Below are 27,233 nucleotides of genomic sequence, written 5' to 3' on the forward strand. Positions count from 1 at the left end.
GCCGCCGCCCCCGCCGCCCCGCAGAGCCCGGCGCCCGCCGCCATGAAGCCAGCGTGAGTACCGGCCGCGTCCCCTCGGTCTGCACCGGCCGCCGGCCCCGGAGGGGGAGCCCCCCGCGTGGGCGCGGCGCCCGGGCCGCGGCGGCCCCTCCCCGGGGGCTCTGTGCCGGGTGGGGCCCCGCGACGGGGGCGCCGCGGAGGTGCGGGCGCGGGGGCGGGGGCGGGGGCGCGGGGGGCCCTGGCGCCCTCCAGGTCGAGGCAGGCCGAGCCCCGGGAGCGCGCCGGGCGCCGGGCCGCGTGACAGCCCCGCCCCGCAGGCCCCGCAGGCCCGCAGGCCGCGGCCCCACCGCCCGGGAAGCAGCGCCCGCTGCGGCAGAGCAGCTGGTTATCCTAGGGGCCCGAGTAAAGACCTTCTAGCTTAAAAAAAATATATATATATACACACATATATATATATTATATATATACACACACACATATATATACACACACGTATATGTATACATGTATATATGTATATATATGGGATATGTATATATACATATATATGTGTATGTATATATATTGAGTTTATGTATAATATACATGTATATATGTATGTGTATATATATTGAGTTTATATAGAGTATATATGTATTATTTATGTATATATGTATATGTATATATGGGATATATATATGCATATATGTGTATATGTATATATATGGGATATGTATGTGTCTATATATGTGTATGTGTATATATACATACTGAGTTTATATATATTGAGTTTATGTATAATATGTATATATACACATATGTATATATGGGATATGTATGTATATATACATGTATGTGTATGTGTACATATATATTGAGTTTACATATGTATAATATATGTACATGTATGTATGTGTATATATATTGAGTTTATATAGAGTATATATATGTATTGTATATGCATATATGGGATATGTATATGCATATATATGTATATGTGTATATATAGGGGATATGTATGTATATATACATATATATGTGTATGTGTATATATATTGAGTTTATATATATCGAGCTTATGTATAATACATATATGTATATATGGGATATGTATATGCATATATATGTAAATATGTATATATGGGATATGTATATATACATATATATGTGTATGTGCATATGTATATATATATTGAGTTTAGGAGACCCACTATAATATTTTGTATTGGAAACGCTAATTGGCTTGCTTGTTTGGTCTCGAAACGTGTCGTGAAAATACTTGATTTTCTATGCAGTCTCTGCGGCGCTTAATTTTACTGTTAAATGTTCATCTGCACTATTGATTTCTTAACCGGTCGGGGCTGGCGGTGTGGAGGAAAGCCGACAGCCTGATTGATGAAGCCCCAAAATAGCTTCTGATTGTAAGAGGGCAAGAAATGGCAGTGGGAAGACCCAGTTGTGTTCGAGGACAAAGGATGATGGCTTAGAGAACTCCGATAATTTGTTCCTTGAATGTGTAGATGTACATCTTGCTGAAAGAATGGATTTCTTTTTTTTTTTTTAATCATTTCGTGAAGTTGATCACCTGTCAGCCTGCCTTAGCGATGGATGTTGGGGCAGTGTGTGCGCTGGTGTGCCTGTAGGTCTTGAGGATAAACCAGGTCTCAGTTATCTATGGATTTTTCGAATCTGTAGTGCTTCTGTAAAATTGTCGTCCAAGAAAATATGCAAGCTAGTTTAAATATAGAAAATTATCTAGTACCGAAGACGTCTCCTGAACCCAATTTGCCATACTTTTGCATTAGGTGAGCCACATACATTCTTTTTTTTTTCCCCCACAAACATTCTTCTAATGCAGCTTATTTTTAACGTTATTTGGGGTGTCATGTTTTAGAACTGCTCAGGGATAACTTTATAAACCCAAGGAAGACTGTCTCTGAATTATAGGTGAGGTTTTTGTATGTTATTTTGAACTGATTTTTTTTTTTTTTTTAACCTGTGACCAGGAGGACTAAGACGCCCAGGAAACTTCTAGTGAAGAAAGGATCCCAAACAAGTCTTAAAGACCCAGTGGGGGTAAGGTCTCCCTGTGAATTTGTGTGTGTGTGTGTGTGTGTTTTCTTCTGTCCTCTTCTGTCTTCTGTGTATGCTTGGAAGGGATGGAGCTGTGGAAGCAGAGTCAGAGAACATTAGTTAAATGGGTAAGTCTGGTCCCAGCTTTAAAGTTTTGTTTCTATATAGGATTCATTAGTAAAATGAAGTGTTTGGGTATGTCAGTTGCATAACTCCTATAACTAACTATAACTTGAAAAGTTAGATAATGAAAGATATTCTTCAGCTGTCCCGGAGAATTCTTCTACTCTCTTGGAAGGCAGGGAAATTTCTGCTTGGATGAGCATCCTCTCCCATCTTTGGGGCTTTTAAATAGTGACTGATGGTATGCTCCGTAAAGACACTGGTGTAGAACAGCTTAATTCAGTCTAGTAACTCATCATAACTGCATGTACTTCATGAGTTTCAGGCTTTGGGACTTTCTTTTAAAGACAAATGGCAAATAAAAGAAGGTTGTTTTGCCCTGGGATATTTTTCTCTCTCCTTCACTGGCACCAGAATGTGTCTCTTGTTCTAGGTGGGGGGAAACTGATGCTTTGCATTTTCAGCTGAATAGTTCTTCCTCGACCCTATCACTGATTAAGAAGATGTGTTTCAGATGATGTGCTTACTCATTTGTATATTATACTTATTTGTATATATGTTACATTTGTTGGTATATAGTGTTAAGCTGTCAAGTTTTATTTGATATCCAATATCAACAAATTCTAACAGCTTTTCAGATAATTCTCATTGTGTGATATGTTATCAATTTTAGAGATTTTTATATTAGTGGTAATATAAATTTACTCAATTTGTGCCAGTATAATAGTGATTTGATGCTTTTGTCATCCAAATTTATTTTCATTGTAAGTGTATTTAAAGCTCCTCATACCTGATAGATCTGTTTATAGCTGACAATGTCTGGTAGCAAGTTTTGGTTTTCATAGCTCTAAGTTCATATAAATCTCTTATGCTGAGAGACCAAATGTTGGATGAGTGAATGAGAAGCTTAAATGCAAAGTAGTCAACCTTCATTCTGGAAGCACATTCCTGTAATTTCAGGTGTACTGTAGGGTGCGCCCACTGAGCCTTCCTGATCAAGAGTGCTGCATAGAAGTGATCAATAATACAACCGTTCAGCTTCATACTCCTGAGGGTTACAGGCTCAACCGAAATGGAGATTATAAGGAGGTAATTCCCATTGGAACCAAGCTGTTTTTACTTGAGATGTTCTCTCCTGAAATGGCTTTTCCATTTTTTTTTTAACATTTAACACAATTCACATTTCTACTTTTTTTTGAAAAATTTGTTTACTTCCCTCTAACCTCTATATATAAAGTGTGGATAGGCTTATGTTTGGTATTCTTTGAGTTAGGGGATTGCTTATATGAGGCAGTTTCTTGTACTGGATATTTATTGTTTTTTAGAGCATAGGTTTGGGATCTTGAATGATTGTGCTAGGTCGCTATACATACAGACACACACACAATTTCATGTGCAGATTAAAATAGCAATAGGCGTTTTGTATTTGTTTTGACCTCCTTTGAAGTGTTGTTTAATAAAATCTTGAGCAAAGTGAGTTTAGTTCAGTTCAAACATTGCACTAAAGCTGCAGGGCAGAAGGAGATTTTCAAAAACGAGTAGGACACAATCCTTGCCTTTATGGGGCTTTCAGCTGAGTTGGGGGCACCAGATAGAAAGGGTAACCTTTATATAGATAAAATAAATCAGTGTGCTGAAAGAGCTGGACTATGGGAGTGCAGAAGGAAGCATGGATTCAGGCTGTTGTCTCTCTGTTGAGCTGCCTTTCACCCTCATGCACCCTGCTCCTGTGAGACTGTCAGAAGCCCACAGTGGCCTCTGGATTGCTCACATTGGATGGACACCTCTTGTCATAATCCATTTGTCAGCAGGACCATCCTTCCTGAAGCCCTCTTCCGTCTCCCCATCCAGGTCTCTATGTTCTCAGCTGTAACTGGCCACCCTCTTCAGGTTCTTCTTCCTTTTCTAACCTCTCAGTGCTGGGGTTGGCTACACCTAGGGCTCTTTTCTCTACCCTTTCCCATGGCTTTAAATGTTGCTTATAGTTCTGGAGGTTTTTTTTTTTTTTTGTTTTGTTTTTTTTTTTAAATTTTAATCTCCAGCCTAAACCTTATGTCTGCTCTAAGCTGGAACATCCACTGTTTGCATGTCATGTAAGCATCTCAAATTTTATGTGTCCACAAGAACTCTTGATTTTTTTCCCCCTCTAAATCATTTCCTCATTTCCTCTCAATAAATGGTAGTACCGTGCGTCTCCTGCTTGTATCCCATTGACCAGTACATTCTGTAAGTTCTGCTCCAATGTGAAACTGTCCTTCTGTTTCTATCTTCACAGCCCTTGTCCCTGTCTTAGCCCTGCTGTTAATCACCAAGACTAGTGCTTCTCAAATGATCTGTGGTGGAGGAACAGCTTTTTAAATTTTTCAGTGCATTGTGATTGGATACTTTTGTGCAGCTTTGCCATCTGAATTAGACCATGGAGAAGTGATTTTGTAATCTGTTCAATGAGACGAGCCTGTTGATCACATGCTGGGATGTTGCAGCCATGTCAAATGGCTAGAAAAGTTTCTAAACTTCAATTTCTTTAATTCTCTCCTCCTAGACAGGAAACAAACCAGTTCTCAGAGGGGCACTGATTTGCTGACCATACTTTGAAATATAACTGGACTGCCTGTTTCCACTCTGAATCTTATTCTCCAATCCATTTTCCACAAAGCCACCAAAGAGAGCTTTTAAAGTATAAATCTGGGCAGCCCCGGTGGCATAGCGGTTTAGCGCTGCCTGCAGCCTGGGCTGTGATCCTGGAGACCTGGGATCGAGTCCCACATCAGGCTCCCTGCATGGAGCCTGCTTCTCCCTCTGCCTGTGTCTCTGCCTCTCTCTCTCTGTCTCTGAATAAATAAAGAAATAAATCTTAATAAATAAATAAATAAAGTATAAATCTGATCTGACCCTTTTCCTGTTTAAAATTTTCAAGGCATAGTCGTTAAGTGAGCAAAATCCTGCTTAATTTGCTCTATTTCTCTACTGTCAACTCGTCCTAGTCATCCAGTCCTGAGTTCCTTGGATAAGCCCAAATCCTGTTTCAGTGCGGTCCTCTTGGCATGGACTTTTTCTTTCTTTTGGCTCTTAGCATGAATGGCTCCTCATTTGTGGATTTCAGCTTAAACATCTCCTCCTCAGAGAGAATGTCCAGACCACCTTATCAGAAGTGGCACCCTTCCCCGCTTCTGTCCCAGTCTGCCCTTTATGTGCTTCCTTGATAGCACTTAGCACATCAAGAGTTTTATTTTCTCTCTCCCCTGCTATAGTGTAAGCTTCAGGGGGATGTGTGCCTTCTCTGTCCTGTTCCCCGTTCAGTGAATATTCAGTGGACGAAGGATGAACATTCTGGGACAGCTTCATGAGGAGTGGGCCTTCAAAGATGTCAAATAACTGAGAACTGACTTGCTGTGAAGAACTTCACTTCTCTGTTAGATTAATTTCAAGTATGTAAAGTAGACAGAAAGCTTGGTGGGGATTAACAGTTCTTTCTCACTGCCTTGTGACAGGAGGCAGAGCTGCACTGGAAGTGGCTGTGACACCAGTCAGCACTGCAGGCTTGGGCAAGTGCCTCCCCTTGGGCTCAGTTTTCTTTACTGGAAAGGAGGGCTTTGTTCACAAGGACTTGGAGGTCATCTGGCTGAGCTGTCAGCACTATTTTTTGTGTATCCTTTCCATCCTAAGATTCCTTATTCTTGTGAACTCTACTGCTATTTTTACAGGATTGCAACAAAACCTTCCAAGAAATGAGAGTTAGCCTAGCTGAAGTAGGTGTGTGATCTTTAACAAGTTTTAAAATGAGCATGGTAATTAGCAGTATCTAATCACAGGTCAGAGTTAAATGATTCACTGCCAAGCTAAGGCAGTGCTTGGCACATGCTCCATGCTGAGAGTCACCTGTTGTATTGTGTATTTGAGTACTGATCTATACTTGTTTCCTTTTGGAGACTGCTAATTTTAAAAACATAAGGGTCATGATAGTCCTATCTGTACAGGCTGAATTTAAGGACAAGTGTATTTAACATAGGAAAGAGGGGTGCTGCTTGACAAAGGCTATAGTCCGTAATAGATTCTAGTGAATGCTCACCACTGACATTTGTGAAGTAAAAACTGTGAAATTCAGGAAGATCACAGAAACACTTGCAGTATTTCTCCAATACAAGAAAACAGAAAAAGAACAAAAACAGAAATAACAGAACTCCAGCCCCTGTACAATTAGGACAATTCAATTTACATGAAAATATATTTATATACCCCAGCCCCCAAACTAATTTTCCAAGTAGGAGTTTGGTAATATTTTAGGTAATATGGTTATAACTTTATAATACTCATATTTTGATAGAAATTTGATAATTGAAGTATTGGTTTTTTTTAAAGGTCACAATTAACATTTCTTTCATAGAAGAATTCAAATGAGATTATAGTTCATTTCTTTTTTTTTTTTTTTAATTTAAGATTTTATTTATTTATTCATGAAAGAGAGAGAGAAGGTGAAGCAGGCTCCATGCAGGGAGCCCGATGTGGGACTTGATCCTGGGTCTCCAGGATCACGCCCTGGGCTGAAGGCGACGCTAAACCACTGAGCCACCTGGGCTGCCCCCACATTCTCTTTATAAGGGATATAACTGAGTCATGTCATGACTTTTTTAAGGGTTCCAAGTTCAAAGACTTTATGTTTTCTGTGTGTCTAGATTTTAAATGTTCATGAAGAAACATCTGAATACATTTAAACAGATATATTTCTAGCTTGGATAGAGGGAAAGCCCATTCATATGCTTTTTATTTTTTCCTTCTTCACAGACTCAGTATTCATTTAAACAAGTATTTGGGATTCATACCACCCAGAAGGAGCTTTTTGATGTTGTGGCTAATCCCTTGGTAGATGACCTCATTCATGGCAAAAATGGTATGATTTATTGGAGTTTTTGTTACATTTTCTTTTTTATCCCCCTCTGATAAAGCTTTTTTGATACTTATATATTTGGTTATGTTTGGTCTTGAATTCAGGTTTAATTTGTTAGGGTGGTATAAAACCTGCTTTTTAAAATTTTAAATTTTTAAGTAGGCTTCACCTTGGGTATGGAGTTCAATTCGGGGCTTGAACTCACTACCCTGAGATAAAGAGTCAGATGCTTAACCAACTGACCCACCCAGGTGCCCCTAAAGTCTGCTTTTTTGAGGTGGTTAATTTTAAGAGTTTTTTTAATTCAATGAGTAAATATTAAAAGTGGAGGACTTTTAAGGTATAACCAAGCGTGACTTTTAATATATATTCCATGTGTCTTGCTCCATTGTAGGTCTCCTTTTTACCTATGGTGTGACAGGAAGTGGAAAAACTCATACCATGACTGGTTCTCCAGGGGAAGGAGGTCTGCTTCCTCGCTGTTTGGACATGATCTTTAACAGTATAGGGTCATTTCAAGCTAAACGATATGTAAGTATAATTTTTTTGTGTTGTGACTATTTATCTCGAGGACAAAGGGACCAAGATACCTGTAAATACAGTAGTGTTAAAGGAAAGCAATAAACTGGATACATTTTGAAACCTGAAATATTAAATGTTTCTCATTTCTTAAATGTGTTTCTTGCTATTTAAGTCAAATTCTACAAAAATCTTGGTCTGATTTTTACCCCCACTTCAGGTTTTTAAGTCTAATGACAGGAATAGCATGGATATACAGTGTGAAGTTGATGCCTTGTTAGAACGGCAGAAAAGAGAAGCCATGCCCAATCCAAAGACCCCCTCTAGCAAGTGAGTATTCACATCTGTATGTGACACTGGCCCAAGGGGAGCCCTGTGTGGTGGTGTCTTCAGGCATAGGGAATGATGAACATGAAGGAGAGTTGGTCTGACAGTTGACTTTAGTGAGATCAAAATTGAAGGATTTTTTTTTTTTTTTTTTAAGATTTTATTTATTTATTCATGAGAGACATAGAGATAGAGGCAGAAAAACAGGCAGAGGGAGAAGCAGGCTCCCTGCAAGGAGCCCGATGCAGGGATCACACCATGAGCGCTCAACTGCTGAGCCACCCAGGTGTCCCAAGAATGTTCCTAAGTTTATTTGCTCAGATGTTCTCTTTGGTTTTGAGCACACAATCCTTGAATTACTATTCAGAGAAGGTGTCAGTCTGGGTGGAGAGGATATAAAAGCCAGTGCTGTGTATCTGGAGGACATGGGAGGGTACTGTTGGCTGACCATGAGTACAAACAGATGGCTTTGTGCACTGACAGGCCATTTAATTTCTATCTTTTAGTTTCCCTTTGGGATCAGTTAACTTTTGATACTGACTCAACGTATAAGAGCATACTTTTTGGCTTTTTTCTTTTTTCAGACGACAAATAGACCCAGAGTTTGCAGATATGATAAATGTACAAGAATTTTGCAAAGCAGAAGAGGTTGATGAAGACAGTGTCTATGGTGTATTTGTCTCTTATATTGAAATATATAATAATTACATATATGATCTATTGGAAGAGGTGCCATTTGATCCCATAAAGCCTAAGTAAGTAGTGAAGAGAGTCCCATCTTAGCTTTTTAACCGTGGGGGAAGCCACGTTACCTCAGGGAGCCTTAGCTTTCTCAGTAATAAATGGTGATAATGCTTACTTTTGTTTGCATAGTGAAATATAACTTGTATATCATGCATTTCGTGTTCAACGCATAATTTTATTCTTAACCAGGTATGCAGCTATATTCGGGAACTAGTGGGTTGAGGCATCTAAGGAGCAGAGAGACCTGAATATTCATTTTCGACATTACCCTTGAGAACTCTTGGCCTTGGGGCTATGCGTGTGGGTTACCTTTCAAGAACCTTACGCTTAGTGTTGGGAGCTGGTAGCCACATTAACCATCTGCAGTTGGAGATCTCTACAGAACAGAGCCCAAAGCTGTTGTCTGTACAACTAATACAGACCTTTTCATCACTGATTAATATGAAGTGACATCTGTATCCTCATTCTGCCAGAGTTCAAAGACAACTCCTTAGATCTCCTTGGGTCTTGGCTGGTTCAGACTGAAGAGCAAGCAATTACAGCTTGGCATCACAATCCACATTTGTGCCAGAGCAGACTCTGGAGTCTCATTTCACATTACTGTCTTGTTCTTGAGTTGATGGTTTTGTTGCTAAGTGAAATGGTTATCTTCAGTGCTTTGTTAGGGCCCCTCAGAACATAATAATATGAAAACTAACTCAACATTATTGGTGAAACAGCTGGATATTTAGAAAACCATTAGACTGAGAAGTGGTTTAATAAATTACATTAAGCATTTGATAGATTCCTTACTTTCCCATCTGTTTCAGGGTATCAGTTCTGTATAACCAGCTTCTTCAACTTTTGTGATGTCATTCATTGTTGCCAATCTGTTTCATTTTTTGTTCATGCGCTACATTTCTGTTTGGTTTGTTCTAAATTATTTTAGATTATTTTCATAGAAGCCTATCTTGGTTTTCGTTTACAAAAAGAAGACTGACAAACATGCCCTGCATGCCTTTGTAACCTTTCTGATAACTCCTTGAATGAACTCACTGGGTGCATGTTTGGCACTGAATTCAGATTTAATTGGTTAGGGCGGTGTTTAACCTGCTTTTTTGAGCTGGGTTAACTTCAAAGTATTTTTAAATATGATGAAGAAATATTACAAGTAGAGGGTTTTTAAAGAGCGGACTCACTGTGACTCTCACTACTCTGGACTGAGCCTGGCTGCTGTAGAAACAGTAACTTACCCCTTATTCCTTTGGTAGGTGGAACAGTTGCAGCACGCCCATGAGGAACACAGATTTTGTGTATGTGAGGATGTTGACTTTTTTCTTAAGGAGAAGGGTGCAGTTATACTAGTGGTTGGCATCTGTGGCATGTTTGCATGTACGTGGTTTTTCATTGGCCCTGGGCTGGCTGCTTCCTCTAGGCCCCTCCCTCCCTGCCGCCTGGGCATATACTGAGGGATGGTGGCTGGTACACATTTCTTCTCCCACCGTTCATGACGCGGAGGCCGAACAGGCGGCACCCTTTCCATCCTTACCCTACTGTGCAGATCAGAACTTGACCAGCCACTTTAAAAAGATTGCCATTCCTGGTATATACCAAACTCTTCCTGAATTTCTCTTTTGCTGACTCTGATGTCAGAACCAGCTGACTCTGATGTCAGAACCAGCTCTCTCTGTTGATCCCTTAAAATTAGGGAAATGCTAGATTTTGATGTTTAACCTGTGCATGTGATGTTGCTATAATGTTTTGATCTCTGTGTTTAGTAAGTGTTGTGTGCTTTATTAGAACAAATTAGAGCAAAGCTTCTAAAACAACATAGGTTCCTGTGACCCTGTTGTGTAACTAATCCTGACTATATACTCTTCTACTTACTTACCCATGTTTACTGTTTTTTGGAGCTTTTGGCTAGGCTTATTCCCACTGTACAAATTGATATCATGTGGCCTGGCATTTTAGTCGTAGTCTTAAACAGAGATAATTAGGATCTCATTATTTAGACTGCTGTCTTTTTCTTTCTCACAGACCACCACAATCTAAATTGCTTCGTGAAGACAAGAACCATAACATGTACGTTGCAGGATGTACAGAAGTAGAAGTGAAATCCACTGAGGAGGCTTTTGAAGTTTTCTGGAGAGGTTAGAAACTGAGCTAAAATTAGGAAAATCTGAAATATAATCCTGAGAGTTGCTACTATAATCTGATGGCAGTACTTTTTAGTAGAAAGCATGTATACTGTAATGACTGAGTTCAGGTGTGATCAATGATGTCTCTGTCATCACAGGCCAGAAAAAGAGACGTATTGCTAACACACATTTGAATCGTGAGTCCAGCCGTTCCCATAGCGTGTTCAACATTAAATTAGTTCAGGCTCCCCTGGATGCAGATGGAGACAATGTCTTACAGGTAAATTAGTAGTGTGTGGTGTTTTTCTTGTTTTAACTGAACCTTATTAGTATTTGGAACTAGAGTAAATCAGGGAAGTTTGACTGCAATGAAGACTGTTTTAGAATTATTATATGTGGGTGATGACTTCATCACATTTAAAAACTATTCCATTATAGAGTGTGGTTTTGGGAAACTGGCTATTGAATCTGAGAACCTGTGAAAAAGGTTTACAAATCTTTATAATCTCTTGAATAGAGGAGATAAAATAAGTATGTATGAGTCATTATTTTATCTCTGAAGACTCATTTTGTATGTGGGAATTCATTTAATGGTTTTAAAATGTCAGCGGTTAACTTTCCAGGGTAGGTACAGTTTAGGAGATAACAATTCTAAATTGTTCTTCCCTTGGCTGATAGGCCAGTAGGCCTCCCATTTGCTGATCATCCTTTACTGCTGGGCCTGTCACACTCTAAGGCTTACATCAATTAGTAAAAGCATTTGATCCTGAATAGGAATCATTTAAAAGCTTTAAGCTATTAAAGTATAATCCCATTTGACCCTTATCATGAAGGTTTCCACATGGCCTGAGGACATGGTATGGCAGGGTACTGAAGACCAGCAGGACTTGAATTCTTAGTCCTATTAATTTGCTAGCTGTCTGACCTGTGATAAACTCTTTATAATGTGAGGATTAAAGCAGGCAATGAATGTACAGTTCTTATGAGGCCAGTGTCTGGCTTATATAGTCAGCACTCACAAATTTAGCTAGAAAATACTAAGTCACACCTCCACATACACTTGCTGTCCTTTAAACACATTTAATATAACAAATCAGTACCTCTTGCTTTTCATTTGTTATTAAACAGAGTATTTTGAAATTGTTCGATTATACAATTGTTACCTATCTGGTTATGGAAAAATTTAGGATAGGCCTGTTCTAGACACACTACTTAGCATGCACAGATTCAGATCCTGAGTGCAAGGTACTGTGCTAGAGATAAGAACACTGGTTGAGAGGCAGTCTCTGCTTTCATGGAGCTTAGAGTACATTGTGGAAGACTAGACAATGGGCGAGTCACCGTCACTACCATGTGTATGTTGAGCATATGCTTTTAGCAAACTCTCCCCCCAAAACTTGTATCCTTTGGCCCTACTGTTTTGTATTGTGCAAATGTGATACTTAAGACTCAATAATTTGTTTAAAGAACTTTGTAAACCAGTAATACTTCACATTTGCATTACGATCTTCCCTTCAGGAAAAGGAACAAATCACTATAAGCCAGTTGTCCCTGGTAGATCTTGCTGGAAGTGAAAGAACTAACCGAACAAAAGCAGAAGGGAACAGATTACGTGAAGCTGGTGAGCAAAGCACTTATCTATTGCTACTTTCAAAGACTTGTAATGCCAGTCATCTGCTGATTGATAGATGGTTAAGCAAAATGGTCTTCAATTTTGATAATTTAGAGGCTAGGTGTAGTGGTCAGTGCTTTCTTGAGTTATGCTGGTTTGGTATCAGTATATTACAATGACTTCTTGAGGAATGAGAATAAGTGATTAAAATAAATACAAAGCAAGTTATATTGTATGTGTTACCAGTAAAGTACTGGATCCTTAAAGTTAAGTGATTTAACAGTTATTCCAACATTCATACTAGTGAAAACTGGCTTCTGGAGGTAGGAAAAAATCTTTGAACAGAAAGCAACTCGGAAGGAAATGTGGGTTTTTGTTTTTGTTTTTGTTTTTTTGTTTTAATCTTTCATTAGTGTAACCATTCATGTTATGTTTTACGTAATAGCATTTATGGAGTACTTACTGTGTGCCAGTATTTGAACACTCATCCAGTCTGGGGATGTGTGTGAGGAGAAGTTTAGGGAGGAAATCTGTGAAGCTTAATTCTAATCCCACTTAAATTGAGTGGGATACAAAGGACAGGGTTAAAGTCATTCTTGACAGAGGAGGCAGCCACTTGTAAACTAGACTATGGCAGAGTCAAGGTCACTGAAGTGGGAGGGTGTGGGCTGGTGACCCATGACAACTGAGGTGCCAGAGCAAGGCAAGGCCTTCTCTGTCATATTAAAAAGCCTGAACTTTGCCCCAAAGGAATAATGGTGGTTGCCAATTATTAAGGAACTAGTGTGTATCATAGTATTTACTAGGCATGGGCTTAATTTCTGGATTCTGACCTTTTAGAGCTGTTTCATACCCATTTTTCAGATGAGGAAATGGGTTGGAAGAGGTTACCTAATTTTCCCAAGACTGGAGCCTGGGTTTAAACCCAGTTTGGTTGGATTCTCAAAGCTTGTGTCTTTCTACTGTTATACAGCCTCCCCCTAAAGCCAATAAAGAATGAGTCTTTTAGAAAGATTGTTTTCCCGTGTAGAGAATTAATGTACCAAGGCAGGTCTAGAGATATGAAAAGAATTGGGAACCTTTTGCAGTAATTCAGATAAGCAGTCATGTCCCCTGGAGGCAAGGGTGGGAGAAAAGGGAGAGATAGTGAGGAAGTAAGTCCACTTGGATGTGGAGAGGAAGCAGGAGGGGAGGGGGAAGATCCAAGATCTTGGTTGAGGAGAAAGCAGTATGAGGTACAGGTGTAGTCAGTTAGAGAGTTTGTGTTAGATATGTTCAGCATATTGCAGTGCGAGTGCCTAGTCACTGGATGTACACACATGTGGAAGGAGAGAGATTTGACTTGAGGTTTTGCCACTATGATGGAAGCAACAGAGGAGATGAAATTATTCATGGAGGGATAGATGGGAACAGGCTGAGGGCAGAGCCTTGAGGAACAGATGCTTGAGGTGATGGATTTAAAGAACCTGGCAAGGAGAAGAGAAGGTGATAGCCAGGTGAGATGACAAAAAACCCTCAACATTATGTATCTGTATATAAGACAGAGCATCTAGAACCCAGGTCACAAGAGGAAGGATTCACCTTGATGGGAAGAGGTTTATCTCAGTGGAAGAAAGTAGAAACTTGAGGGTTCTGATGCTTTGGAGTAAAACCAGAAAGAACTGGCAGTGGTAATATGGATGTGGAACAGGTGGAACAAAAACTAAGGTGTAAGCATGAGGAGGAGGAGAGGAGAGTGTGGCTGGGGTGCAGGTTTCTAGAGGTGGTGCGGTTCTGAGTGGTAAGGGTGTGGGGTGTGGGCATAGCTGTGTGGCTCCCATGGTGAAGTGAGAGACACTGACCGGAGTTATGGGAGTTGGGGCCCTCTGGTGACCTGTTACAGTAGTCCTCATAGATACCAAAATGATGCAGGAGCAGGCCTGCAGGGGAACATGGAAGGGTAGCAGGCTGGGGACTAGGAAAATGCTGCTGGCCTCCTCTGCTCACCATCCTTAAAAACTTTAGAAAACAAGTAACTTTCACTTAGGCTGCAGGGGGGACCACTGTCCTTCTGGTAGCTAAAGGGTAACCTTGCAGGGCTTTGTACCATGGCTGCAGGGTAAAGCCCATAGACACTTCACAGAGTATTTCTGAATGAATAACATACAACCATAGGATTATAAAGGAAACCAATTAGGTTGAAATGGGTTTTTAAAAGTATATATTCTTAAAATTTTATTTACTTGAGTAATGAGCAGAGGGAGAGGGAGAAGCAGATTCCTTACTTAGCAGGGATGTGGAGTTTGAACCCAGGACCCCGAGACCATGACCCAAGCTGAAGGCAGATACTTGAAGTGTGTGACTCTTGACCTGGGGGTTGTGAGTTCAAGCCCTACACTGGGTGTAGAGATTACTTAGAAATAATAAAATCTTAAAAAAAAAAAAAAAAAAAGGAATTCTTGTTTGGATGTTAGAAGGGACAGAGTTAGCTGGATCCGGAGACACATGACTATTAGAAACAGGAGCCCCTCCAGGTGCTGGGGGGACTTCAGTGCTGATGAAGCCAACTGTAGCCTGAAATGGTCATGCTTTAGAGATAATATTTTAATAATGAAGCTAATGAACATCTGCATCTAATATACTCTTCATAGAATTTAAGGTTTGGAAGAAACTTTATGGGCCATGAAGTATATAATGTTGCATGCCATGGGCAGTCCTTTTGATAGAATCTGTGAAGAATGGTGCTCAACTTCTCCTGAAACACAGCTATTAAAATACTTCTGAGGGGCGCCTGGGTGGCTCAGGTGGTTAAGCATCTGCCTTCAGCTCAGGTCATGATCCCAGGGTCCTGGGATAAAGCCCCGCATCAGGCTGCCTGCTCAGAGGGGAGTCCGCTTCTCCCTCTCCCTCTGCCCATCCCCCCACCACCTTGTTCATGCTTGCTCTGTCACTCTCTCAAATAAATAAATAAAATCTTTAAAAATAAATAAATAAATAAAATAAAATACTTCTGAATACTGCCAGGTCATGCGAGGACAGCTTCTCATATTGAGCCATTAAAACCTGTCATTTGTAATTTCTATATACTATTTCTATGAAGTGGGGATTTTATAGGCAGATGGACTACATTTTAGCTACTCTTATTGTTTTCAAGTATCTTCTGTCTATATTTTTCTGTTAGGAAACATCAATCAGTCATTAATGACGCTAAGAACATGTATGGAAGTCCTGAGAGAGAACCAAATGTACGGAACTAACAAAGTAAGCAACAGCCTTTCGTTCTTTGTATAGCCTTGTTTGTGTGCATTGTTTTGTCTTACATATTTGGGTTTGGATGTATTTACAGATGGTTCCGTACCGAGATTCAAAGTTAACCCATCTGTTCAAGAACTACTTCGATGGGGAAGGTAAAGTACGTATGATCGTGTGTGTGAACCCAAAGGCTGAAGATTATGAAGAAAGCTTGGTAATTTTGATATATTTATCCTTTAAATTCTCAGAGTTTCTAAGGAGAAAACAACTATTTGGATGTGAAGAATGACATTTTAAATATTTTTAAAACTCACACAGAACCATTAGTTACAGAAGGGAACTAATGACCAACCTATTGTTTCATTAGGAATTTCTGAAGGAGACTTAAATATGCCGATTTGTAAAAACAAACAAACAAACAAAAAAACCCTACCATGTGTTTTGTATCTTAGCAAGTCATGAGATTCGCAGAAGTGACCCAAGAAGTTGAAGTAGCGAGACCAGTAGACAAGGCAATATGTGGTTTAACACCTGGAAGAAGATACAGAAACCAGGCTCGAGGAGGTCCAGTTGGAGATGGTATGATATGGTGTTACATCATGTGCACCTGACATTTGTCAGCCTCTCTCCTTAAGGTCGATTTCACATAAGGGAACTATTTACTTCCCTTGCACTCAAGAAACAAGCGCAAAACAAAACAAAAATATATATATTTTAAAATATTTATTCATTCATGAGCAACAGAGAGACAGAGACACAGGCCGAGGCGAGGGAGAAGCAGGCTCCATGCAGGGAGCCCGACATGGGACTCGATCCTGGGTCTCCAGAATCACGCCCTGGGCTGAAGGCAGTGCTAAACCGCTGAGCCACCTGGGCTGCCCAAAACAAAAAAATATTGAACCAAAGTCTAAATGAATTCTTTTCCCCCTCTTTTCCTTTTTTATAACTTACTTTTAAGGAAGTATGATTGTGACAACTCAAAGTACCTGGCTGATTGAACTGGGGTTCTAATCACAAGTATTAAACTTGTTTAAATAAGCTTTCTCTCCTGTGTAACTTCTTGTAATCTTTATAATTCAACACAGAACCACTGGTTACAGAGGTGGTTTTACAGAGTTTTCCACCTCTGCCTTCCTGTGAACTTCTGGACATCAACGACGAGCAGACTCTTCCCAGGCTGATCGAAGCATTAGAGAAACGACACTATTTACGGCAGATGATGATTGAGGAGTTTCACAAACAATGTAAGAGCCGAAAGCGGTCTTTGATCATTTCAACTCCAGAAATTTGCAATGAGTTCTTGGGTGGGGCAGATCCTTAAAGGGTTATTTGTTTCTGCACTTGATAGTGCTCAAGGCTTTGTTCAATTACACTGACAAGGAACCTTCCCATATCTTGTAAAATGGAAGATACAGGTAAGGTGTGTATTCTCTCTTTTTTTTTTTTTTTTCTCTCTCCTTTTTTTAAATCTACAGTGATGGGTAGATTTTTTTAAATCTACCAAGGATTAGTAGATACTTCGCTTTTAGTTCTTATTAGTTACTTTTTTGCAAGGCACTTCATAAATATTAATTACTTTTAGTAACTGCCTTTGGGCCAATAAATGACTTCATCTTTCATTTCTTGGTCTCCCTATCTGCCAAATGGGCATTTTAACTCTTCCTACCTCAGAGGGTGTGGCGGGGATGAGATAATGTGTGAGAATCATGTAGAGCAATGAATAGGCTTGTGCATGTGAGTAGATCTATAATTTTTATCGTTCCATTTGCATTTTCATAGGAAAGGTGTGAGATAAGTGATATCTACATACCCATTTTGAAAGGAGGAAATGTGTTCAGAAAAATTAAGTAACTTGCCCAGGTCACATAACAAGTAACTGGTGTATCAGGGATTTCAATTCGGATCCAAATGATCCTAAATCTACTATTGTTTTTGCATTTGTTTTGAAGCAGACTACTTACCTGTAAGGGGTGACAAGGCAATGCCATAATGCAAAATTAAAGATTGTGTTTTTCAGTAAAAAGCAGCTTCTAGGAAGATCTCAAGTAGATCTGATAAACGCTGGATTTCCTTCTTGTTTTCTGCTACAGACCAACCCTCATGATTTGCCGAATCGCTACAATTTTACAAAGTACCGGTTAATAAAAGTTGATTTCACTTGTTATTTTGGAATTGGAGTAAACTTGGCTTGCATGTTTTGTTTCAGCTATTACGTTTAAAGCGTTGTTACAAGAATTCGACAGTACTGTTTTAAATAAAGAAAACTACATTCAAGGAAAACTAAATGAAAAAGAAAAGGTGATCACAGGACAGAAATTGGAAATAGAACGACTGGAGAAGAAAAACAAAACTTTAGAGTATAAGGTTTGTTTTGGCATTGTTTAGTGGATGTGTAGCACTGGCTGGTGGCTGTTAGCACTGTTCTCTGATTTAGCTGTTCACCTTCTCAGCCTCTCACCAGTAATCTAATCTCTACCTCTTTACTAATCCCTTTACTAATCTCCACCTCATCCCAGAAGAGAGAAAATGTGACTGAAAAGCATTAGAGGAGTAATATACTCTTAGTTTCCTGAGTTAGACTTTAGCAATTGGAGAGAATGTTCTTGGACCAAACAAGTGAGTTTCTAGAGGGCTTTCTGGAATTTAGCTCTGGTTATAGCCTGCTTTTTGACTTATGACGATAGTTTTGTTCTCTCTTATTTATGGAGTATCATTTAGGGGTTACCCATTTATTCTAGACAGAAGCTCATCTCAACTACTGCAGTGTTCTCTATTCTGAAAACAGCCTAAAATACAAAATTCAGGTCTAATTTTAGGGGGAAAATCATTTTCACATGAAGTCAAAGTTCCATCTTTTCATGAGGAACTTGTTTAGAAGTTCTCACTTCTAGGGATGGAGGTAGGAATTCAGATGAAATTATAAAAGGGAATTGCTTTTTCCATGATTTTTCTTTCCACAACTATGCCTGCTGCCATAAGCAAACTAGAAAGAGATTATTTCACAGCTACATGCGGTGTTTACGAGCCAGATCCTCAACAGAATGGTCTGCCTTCCCAGATTGAGATTTTAGAAAAGACAACTACGATCTATGAAGAAGATAAGCGCACTCTGCAACAGGAACTCGAGACTCAGAACCAGAAACTTCAGCGGCAGTTTTCTGACAAACGCAGACTGGAAGCCAGGCTGCAGGGCATGGTGACGGAAACGACCATGAAGTGGGAGAAAGAATGTGTGAGTGGGGCTGCTGCGGCACTGACCTTCGGGACAATGCTTTATTCCTACTCTGTGTTCAGAATCTGTGCTCCTGGGCTGGGGTTTTGGTGGCAGCGGTGGCAGGAACCGTTTGGTCCATTCCTTTTCCTTTCTCTGCCCTTAAAACACATGACAAGTGAGCGGGTACAGTGAGGCTTGCCTGACTCCAGGAGGACGGATGTACTTAGGAAATAAAGCCACTGGGTGGTTTGGTGCCCTCGCTTGTTTGGTGTGACTGAATTAGACGTGTGTCCCTGTGGCTAACCTAGGAGCGCCGGGTGGCAGCCAAGCAGCTGGAGATGCAAAATAAACTCTGGGTCAAAGATGAGAAACTGAAACAACTGAAGGCCATTGTTACTGAACCCAAAGCCGAAAAGCCGGAGAGACCCTCTCGGGAGCGGGACCGGGAAAAAGTCACTCAAAGAGCTGTCTCTCCGTCACCAGTACCTGTAAGTACTTTGTGGCTGGGCAGTCACTTGCACTAGAGGAAATTTATTTAGATTAGGTAACTTTCTAGGATGCCTCCTTTGTTGTTTTATGTTACTTAGTGCATTTCTCCAACTTATCTATGTAACTTTTCCTAAGTTTAGCATAAACACAAATTTAATGCAAATTCAGAATAAAATATATACTGACTCAGTAAAATAATTCTAACATGTACTAAAATGATAGGAAAAACAGTGAATTGTTTCTCTCAGTGTTTCGTTCTTGCTCACTAATTTCTCTTCCATTTTTTTAGCTTTCTAGTAACTATATTGCTCAGATTCCCACCGGCCAGCAGCTCCTGAGCCAGCCGCAGCTCCATAGGCGCTCTAACTCTTGCAGCAGCATTTCTGTAGCTTCCTGTATTTCGGAATGGGAGCAGAAAATTCCTCCGTACAACACACCTGTCAATGTCACCTCTATTGCAAGGCGTAGGCAGCAGGAGCCAGGACAAAGTAAAACTTGTGTCGTGTCAGACAGAAGGCGAGGAATGTACTGGACGGAAGGCAGGGAGGTGGTCCCCACATTCAGAAATGAGGTAGAGCTAGAAGAGGACCATTGCTGCAGGGTTAGTGCCAGCGTTCTCTTAAAGCACTGTAGTCATAGATTCTAATCTTGGGGTTTGGTTGTTTTGTTTTGGGGGGGTTTTGTGTGTGACTCGATTCAGAGAGTTCAATGGAAAGATGGGTGACTAGAGTATAAAGAAAGTCTAATTTTTCTTTTATTTACTTTGAAAAATCAGCCTGAAATTGAGGTCTAGCTTTTCATCTGAAAAAGCTATAACACATCTGGCTACAGCAGGACCACCAGAGAACACAGGTCAATTGGGCGAGTCCCACAGTAATCCGTGCTTTTCATTTGCATAAACTAATGAGCAGCCACAAGATCTGTGAATGAGTATCTCAGAGCACTTTTTTTTTTTGTTCCTCAAATGTTTTGCTGCTTTTGGACTTTTATTTTTAAAATTGCTTTTTCAAACTTATTTTGAAAAATTTCAAACTCAAAAAGTTGAAAGAATGGTACAGTATCCTCCTTTCCCCTTAACTACATGTACCAATTGTCAATTATATAGTTATTATTTTTTTTCTTGAACTTTTGAAGGAATCCTACACTTTGTGACACTTCCTCCCTAACAAGGACACTGTCCTATATAAACACAGTCTTTATCAAACCTAAGAAAGTTAACACTAATTGAATAAATATCCTCTACTTTAAATCCAGAATCCCAACAAAGTGAATGCCTTACAGGTGGTTATGTGTCTTCCATCTCTTTTAATATAAAATAGTCCCTCATTCCCGCCACACACTTTTTTTGATGTTCCTAACATTGACTGTTTCTGAATAGTCCAGGCCTGTTGTTTTATAACTACTGAAGGTTTGCATGTCTAGTAAATTGCTTTTAATGTTAAGACCTTTATCTCAAAAGGGCTCAGCCTCAGTCAAGGGTGTTTAAAGAAATTCATGTTTAAATTTTCTTCTTAAGGATTAAGATAAAGTTTTTCCTTTGAACGCATGGACCAAGTTAATATTATGAATCTATATTTAGTAAAATCTTACTATAGCTCTTTTAGAATTTGTCTTTTAACAAATTAATACTATATTGCTTTAGGTTTTCTTGTAATTTAGGGTACAGGTAAGCTTCATTTCAATGGCCTGCACTCCTGATTATTAAGAGATAGCGATGAACTGCAGGGTATTTACGAAGACAACAGATGATCCTGAGTTCTAAGTTCTTTACTTTGCAGATTTTGCTTGAAACCTTTTTAGGGAGCAAATTATGGTGACCGGTCTTTCTGATCAACTCTAATAAATCCCCTTGACTTTTCATGAAAGTTTACAGGCCAAACACTATTCAAGGCCTGCTTATGCCTGATTAACATTAATGTGGTGTACCTAATTCGGCTCTCAAATATTTAAGAGGATTTACTAGAGGTCCTTTAACTTCTCACTTGAAATCAAATCTCTTTAGAAGTGCAGCAAAGTTTAGGCTAGTATCTACACATCAAGGTTTGTTGGCCAAAAATTATGTCCGGTATACTGAATTTATACTTCAGTGAGGAAGAAACTATATCTTTGATTCCATGAATGACAGTAGATTTTAATAACTATCCTCTTTCTGAAGCTTGCTTCATAATGTATGTATTGCTAAATGTATTCAGGAAAACTATCAACTTTGCTACTGGTAGGTCACAAGAGCATGACTTTCTTGTTCAACATCAGGCCATTTTAGTTATTTTAAGATTATTTGTTTATATGAAAGAGCAGAGTGAGAGAGAACATGAGTGGGCGGGGAGAGGCGGAGGGAGAGGAAGCAGCAGATTCCCCGCTGAGCAGGGAGTCTGGTGTAGGGCTCCATCCCAGGACTCTGAGATCGTGACCTGAGCCCAAGGCAGAAACTTAGGTGACAGAGCCACCAAGGCTCCCCAGTTAGGCCACTTTAAGAACAGGAAGTTTCCTGGTTGCTGGAGACTTGGGCATCTTTTGTGGCAAACTCTATTTTCCAGGTTCTGTAGTAGCATGACTTATATTAGCGTTTCGTCTGTTGATTCTGATTCTATAGGGGAAATGCTTCAGTTCTCCAGACAGGCATGTTAAAGTTGGGATCTTCATACGTGACCAGTTTGGAGGATCTTGGCCTGTGACAGACTGTTTCATTTGCTTTCGTTATACAAACAGGAGATGTTTGAAGCAATGAGTTATCTTTGGAACTATGTCCTGTATGTGAAATACTTTGCCTTAGACTGAATGTGCTAAATTTAACTTTCCCAGATTCATATGACAGTTGACTGGAAGCAACTAGTTTTTTATTGTATGATTGATAGAGGCTGATTTGATACTACATTTTTAGTTTCATTCTTGGAATCTTTATGAAATGTTTGAGGGAAAAAAAATTGGTATGTTTTAGCCATTATTGTGTTTGAAGTTCTATTTGAGATTTTAAGATCTCAAGTAGTCAGAAGTACTTCATTTATATTCTCTTTATACATCTTATTATACCTAATGTTCTTTAGCATATTGTACCATACAGTCCATTAGCATTGATCAATTGACTGTCTTTGAATATGGAGTGTTTTCTCTTTAGTTTAGAGGCCTGTGACATGTTTCACTCTCTTACTGACCTTATTTGAAGCTTTTAACATAGTTGTTGACTTAAGAGATGATTTTACAATAGCAGGCACAAATAATGGCTTTGATAGAGAATATAATATAGAAGTCTCTTGAATACCACCTACTAGGAAAGCCTGGTGGCATAACCAGAACTTTTCCATTATTTTGTTGAGAGGGGAAGCTCCTTGGTAGAATGTATAATATACAAGCTGGTATTAAAAGATGTTTGTTGGTTCTGTGGTTAAATACAAAGAGAACACTTAAATTATCTGAATAATATATGTAGCTTTTGAAAAGGTCTCTGCACTTGTTTTGATAATGTCATCAACTAACATAGCCAAACCTGCTGCACTTCTAATAATACCCTTCAATTAATTCTGGGTTATGCTTGTTTCTTGATTCCTCTTTCAACCTGATCAGAACGCACCACCAATTCGTCTCCGCCACAGACGATCTCGCTCTGCAGGAGACAGATGGGTAGATCATAAGCCTGCCTCTAACGTGCAAACTGAAACAGTCATGCAGCCACATGTCCCTCATGCCATCACAGTATCTGTTGCAAATGAAAAGGCACTAGCTAAGTGTGAGAAGTACATGCTGACCCACCAAGAACTAGCCTCCGATGGGGAGATTGAAACTAAACTAATCAAGGTAAAAACAAATTGACACAGGACAAAAAAACATACAGAAAGTCAACATCGCAAAAAAACCACTTACTCTTCTGTTCCTTTGATGACACACAGGCAGTGTCAACGAAGATAAATGGGTGTTGATGCAACCTTTTTGTTTGTTCGTTAGAAAACTAAAGGAACTGGTCAGGCCGTAAATCTGCTAAACTAAATCACCTGCTCTCTACCAAATGAGGCTCAGATTCTCAGGATTCTATGTTGGAGGAACTCCAGATCTATGTACTTGTAGTGTTAGTTTTAACCACTACTTTAAGAGTAAACCCAAAGAACTACCATTTGTCAGCTCCAGATAAAAAGGCCACATTCAAATGTGACCTCTCAAAATTTCTTATTACTGAGCTACCCAGAGCCCTTTCCCTTCCCTGCCTGTAGAAAAATTTTCCTCTGATCAAAGAGTCAATGAATAATCAGGGAAGTAAAAGGTAAATGGGAAAAAAAGCGCTTTTCATTTCAGATTTAATTTAGAGGATGGTTCTTAATTATGAGAGTTACAAATAAGACTGTAATATGAGGGGAGTGGTTATACCCAGAAGAAAGTATACCTTAGAATGTTTAGAAATTTCTGGTAGATTTCTTGTTCCTCGGTATAGTTTTTAAATTATAGATTGAACAAAAAGGAATATTGGTTTTTGCGATTTAAGAATGTTCCTGATTATATTGCATTGGACTTTTGTTTAGTGAGAGAGAATTTCTAAAGTATTTTAATAGTAAATACCCAGCAGTCTGAAGCACCATCTCGGTTTGTGATTAGGGCTTTACTGTTTCATGTAGAATCTTAAGCTCAGTTTGAAATATATGTTTATTAATCACTTCTCTTTGGCTAAGATCAAGTATGAAATATATGTTTATCATTTGGGTATATCAAAGTGTAATGGTGACCTTTTCTCTTGGTTTCAGGGTGATGTTTTCAAGACAAGAGGTGGTGGACAATCTGTTCAGTTTACGGATATTGAGACTTTAAAACAAGAATCGCCAACTGGGTGAGTGATCATCAGATGTATCTCTTTAGAGGGCTGTAGTTTACTTAGCTGCTCATTCTTGTAGAACATAATATCCTGTAAGATGTATCATTAATTATCTGAAGGAGTGTAGTGATATTACCCTATTCCTAATATTTTTCCTGTTCTTTGATACAAAACTAATTGTTGCATCATGTTTCCCTTTTCTCCACAGCCGAAAACGAAGATCTCCCACAGCAGCACCTGCCCCACCAGATGGTACAGAGTCTGAATGGACTGATGTAGAAACAAGGGTAGGGGTAAAAGTGAAATATTCATCTGCTTCATAAAAATTAGAGGCAACCTATCTTAACCCCTTGGCTCCAGCTTTTCCTGCTCTCAGAGGCAGCTGAGGTCTGATCTCACATGTTCCCAGCAAACCTGCCAAGAGACTCATTTGTGTTCAGATCTGCTCCTCCTGGAGCTCTCTGCTTCAAGGTCCCTGTCTTCTGTATAGTGGGTTAGGGCCCGAGAGTCAAGTCAGAGTGTATCACTCTAGTATGATGGTGGGAACCTTCACAGAAGCACAGCTTCCTTGTGGAACTGTTAATCTTGATGAGAAGCTCCTCTGGAAAGAGCATGGGAAGGGTGGGTGGCCCTGGCCACTAACATCCTCAAGGAAATTACCTTCATGATCTCTAGAGACCCTTGCAGCTCACCATCTTTGTGGCCCGTGTCGAATAAACTGCAGGTATCGGGTAGTTTAACATTGGTGGCTGCGCTGCACCAGAAAGCAATGTGGGATTCCACCTTGGTTGAACCCATCTGAGCAGAACTGAGTTTTAAAGACTGCAGAGAGGAACTGATCTTTTCCTCTCCTGTGATTTTCCTCTCAGTGTTCGGTGGCTGTGGAAATGAGAGCAGGATCTCAGCTGGGACCTGGCTACCAGCATCATGCACAACCCAAGTAAGTCCTGACTAATTAGGCCTTTCTGTGTGTGTCCTCCCTCCTACGGTATTTCTACTATCACGCTTTCTCCCTACCACCACTGTAAGGGGACATACGTGGTTTCCGTTTACCCCCTAGACTATCTGGGCCCTCTAGCAGACTGCAGTAGCAGGGCTGAGAACCTCAGAAGGCTTGGTAAGAGTGGTGACAGGTGAAGAAGATACCCATGCTTATTCATACTTTGCTAATGCTCATAAAGCTCTCCAAGGCTAGACTGAGATCACCCTGTAAGGAGGGAAGCTGGAGGCTTTAGTCAGCTTCGTGTAATTCAGTCTCTGAACATACCTCCTTGTCTCGTTATAGTGGTAAATGTTCGCTAAAATAAAACTGAGTGGTGGAATTTATGGTAGGGGAAGGAATCACACTTTTCTTTCTATTAAGTGCACACCCAAGAGTCTGGTCCATTCTTTTTCCACATTAGTAAAACCCCTTTTCAGATATCTACCTTTTCAGTCTGTGAGTCCATTTTTAACACACATTCCTTAGGCAAGTTGGAAAATCACTGCAATAGGATGAAGGCAAGAATCCTGCTTTTTAAATTTAATACTGGATATGCAGCAACCATTAATTGCTTTCTCAAGATTTGAACTTTCCCACGATAAAACAGGAGACCTTGTAAAGACAGCATTCCTAGGACATCAGAGTACATGAATGTCAATACTAAATGCTGGTTTTCACACTTTAGGCGCAAGAAACCATGACCCGACCATCTTTTCATTTGTGTTGGTGATTTCTCCAAAGCCATCCCAGGAGTCTTCTGAATCATCTTGCAGAACTGCAGCTTTGTTGAATATCACAGACCTCAGATATATTATACACTGGTGCAGATCAATGGTTCCAAAGATACCTAGGATTCAGCACACTTTTTATATTCTATGCCTTGCTATATGAACTTTTATAATGCTATTGTTTTGTATATTTCTTGTGTACTTAATAACTAATTCGCACAAGTGTTTTGTTTTGTCTTGGGTGATTAAAGAAATATATATATAGACCACACTTTTTTATTGTGACTTTTCCAGCTCTTGTCTGAATACTTAGGGTTTTATAAACAAAACAAATGCTGCTATAGATTAGCTTGCAAGAATGCACTTTAGACATATTTGACAATTCGAACTTTCAAAATAAGAATGTCACAGTGACTCGCCAATACTAAAACCATTTTAGGAAGTTGTTTTGAATTCTGTATGTATATATACACTTTCTGACCTTTTAGATATACCAAAAGAATTAAAATAAACACTAAGAAATATGTTGTGTGACAGTCATTAACACATACCTCACATTGAACTGATACTCATTTATGGAATGATTTAGAAGAAAGAACTAGAGGTTTCTCTCATGTTGGAGCTACCTGTTTTATTTATTTATTTAAAGATTTTTTTTTAATTTATTCATGAGAGACACAGAGGGAGAAGAGAGGCAGACACACAGGCAGAGGGAGAAGCAGGCTCCATGCAGGGAGCCTGACATGGGGACTCCATCCCGGGTCTCCAGGATCACACCCTGGGCTGAAGACAGCACTAAACCGCTGGGCCACCGGGCTGCCCACTACCTGTTTTAAAGCATAGAAAGGAACAGCTTCAAAATGGGGTATTTCTTCTGCCCAGGGACCCATTTCTCCTCAGCAGCACAGTTTTTGTTTTGTTTTGTTTAAAGATTTTATTCATTTATCCATGAGAGACACAGGCAGAGGGAGAAGCAGGCTCCATGCAGGAAGCCCAATGTGGGACTCGATTTTGGGTCTCCAGGATCATGCCCTGGGCTGAAGGCAGGTGCTAAACCGCCTAGCCACCCAGGGATCCCCCAGCAGTACAGCTTTGAGCAGGGAGGAGGACCTTGACTGGGGAGAGGGAGAGGAAAGACACAGAGACAAAACATCAAAGGACACTAAAGGGATGTTCCCTGCTGTCTGCTTTGGGATTTCAAACAAGTACTCCCATTCTAGGATCCCCCTACCAGCCTGCAGGTAACCACAAAACCCAGTGCCACACTTAACTTCCTGTCACCCACTACCTCTGTTGCCAGCTTCTGAATTGGCTTTTTTGAGAAATTTTTATGCAGTCCTGAGTGCAGCCCCAGAACCAGCTCAGGTGAGAAGCCAAAAACTTGAGCTATTGTACCACCTTCTGGGAAACAAAAGT

General features: G+C 40.0%; 1 protein-coding gene across 8 annotated transcripts; it reads left to right on the forward strand.

Moving 5' to 3' along the window:
* Positions 1 to 26,088, forward strand: KIF23 (kinesin family member 23). 8 transcript variants are annotated; one of them, XM_038580838.1, is made up of 24 exons: positions 1 to 53; positions 1,985 to 2,054; positions 3,135 to 3,263; positions 6,957 to 7,062; positions 7,454 to 7,590; positions 7,799 to 7,908; positions 8,490 to 8,660; positions 9,900 to 9,941; positions 10,666 to 10,778; positions 10,925 to 11,046; positions 12,285 to 12,387; positions 15,539 to 15,618; positions 15,704 to 15,823; positions 16,062 to 16,188; positions 16,695 to 16,853; positions 17,816 to 17,973; positions 18,668 to 18,841; positions 19,132 to 19,311; positions 19,602 to 19,913; positions 22,874 to 23,104; positions 24,040 to 24,122; positions 24,316 to 24,400; positions 24,977 to 25,047; positions 25,775 to 26,088. In XM_038580838.1, the coding sequence occupies exons 1-24, from the start codon at positions 43 to 45 to the stop codon at positions 25,788 to 25,790; spliced, it is 2,910 nt and encodes a 969-aa protein (XP_038436766.1). In that variant the 5' UTR covers positions 1 to 42; the 3' UTR covers positions 25,791 to 26,088. The 8 variants fall into 8 exon arrangements, with proteins under 8 accessions (XP_038436766.1, XP_038436767.1, XP_038436768.1 ...); XM_038580839.1 differs by having other exon boundaries at positions 24,316 to 24,394; XM_038580840.1 differs by having other exon boundaries at positions 24,316 to 24,359.
* The last annotated feature ends 1,145 nt before the right edge of the window (positions 26,089 to 27,233 follow it).

Source organism: Canis lupus, chromosome 30 (assembly GCF_011100685.1).
Source record: "Canis lupus familiaris isolate Mischka breed German Shepherd chromosome 30, alternate assembly UU_Cfam_GSD_1.0, whole genome shotgun sequence".
Classification (NCBI taxonomy): Eukaryota; Metazoa; Chordata; class Mammalia; order Carnivora; family Canidae; genus Canis; species Canis lupus.

What these genes read in the sequence shown, in the direction of transcription:
- KIF23 (XM_038580838.1), top strand. An exon ending in GAAATGGAGATTATAAGGAG is followed by an intron (nt 3,264 to 6,956) that starts GTAATTCCCATT and finishes CCTTCTTCACAG; the next exon opens with ACTCAGTATTCATTTAAACA. An exon ending in TTTGATCCCATAAAGCCTAA is followed by an intron (nt 8,661 to 9,899) that starts GTAAGTAGTGAA and finishes TTCCTTTGGTAG; the next exon opens with GTGGAACAGTTGCAGCACGC.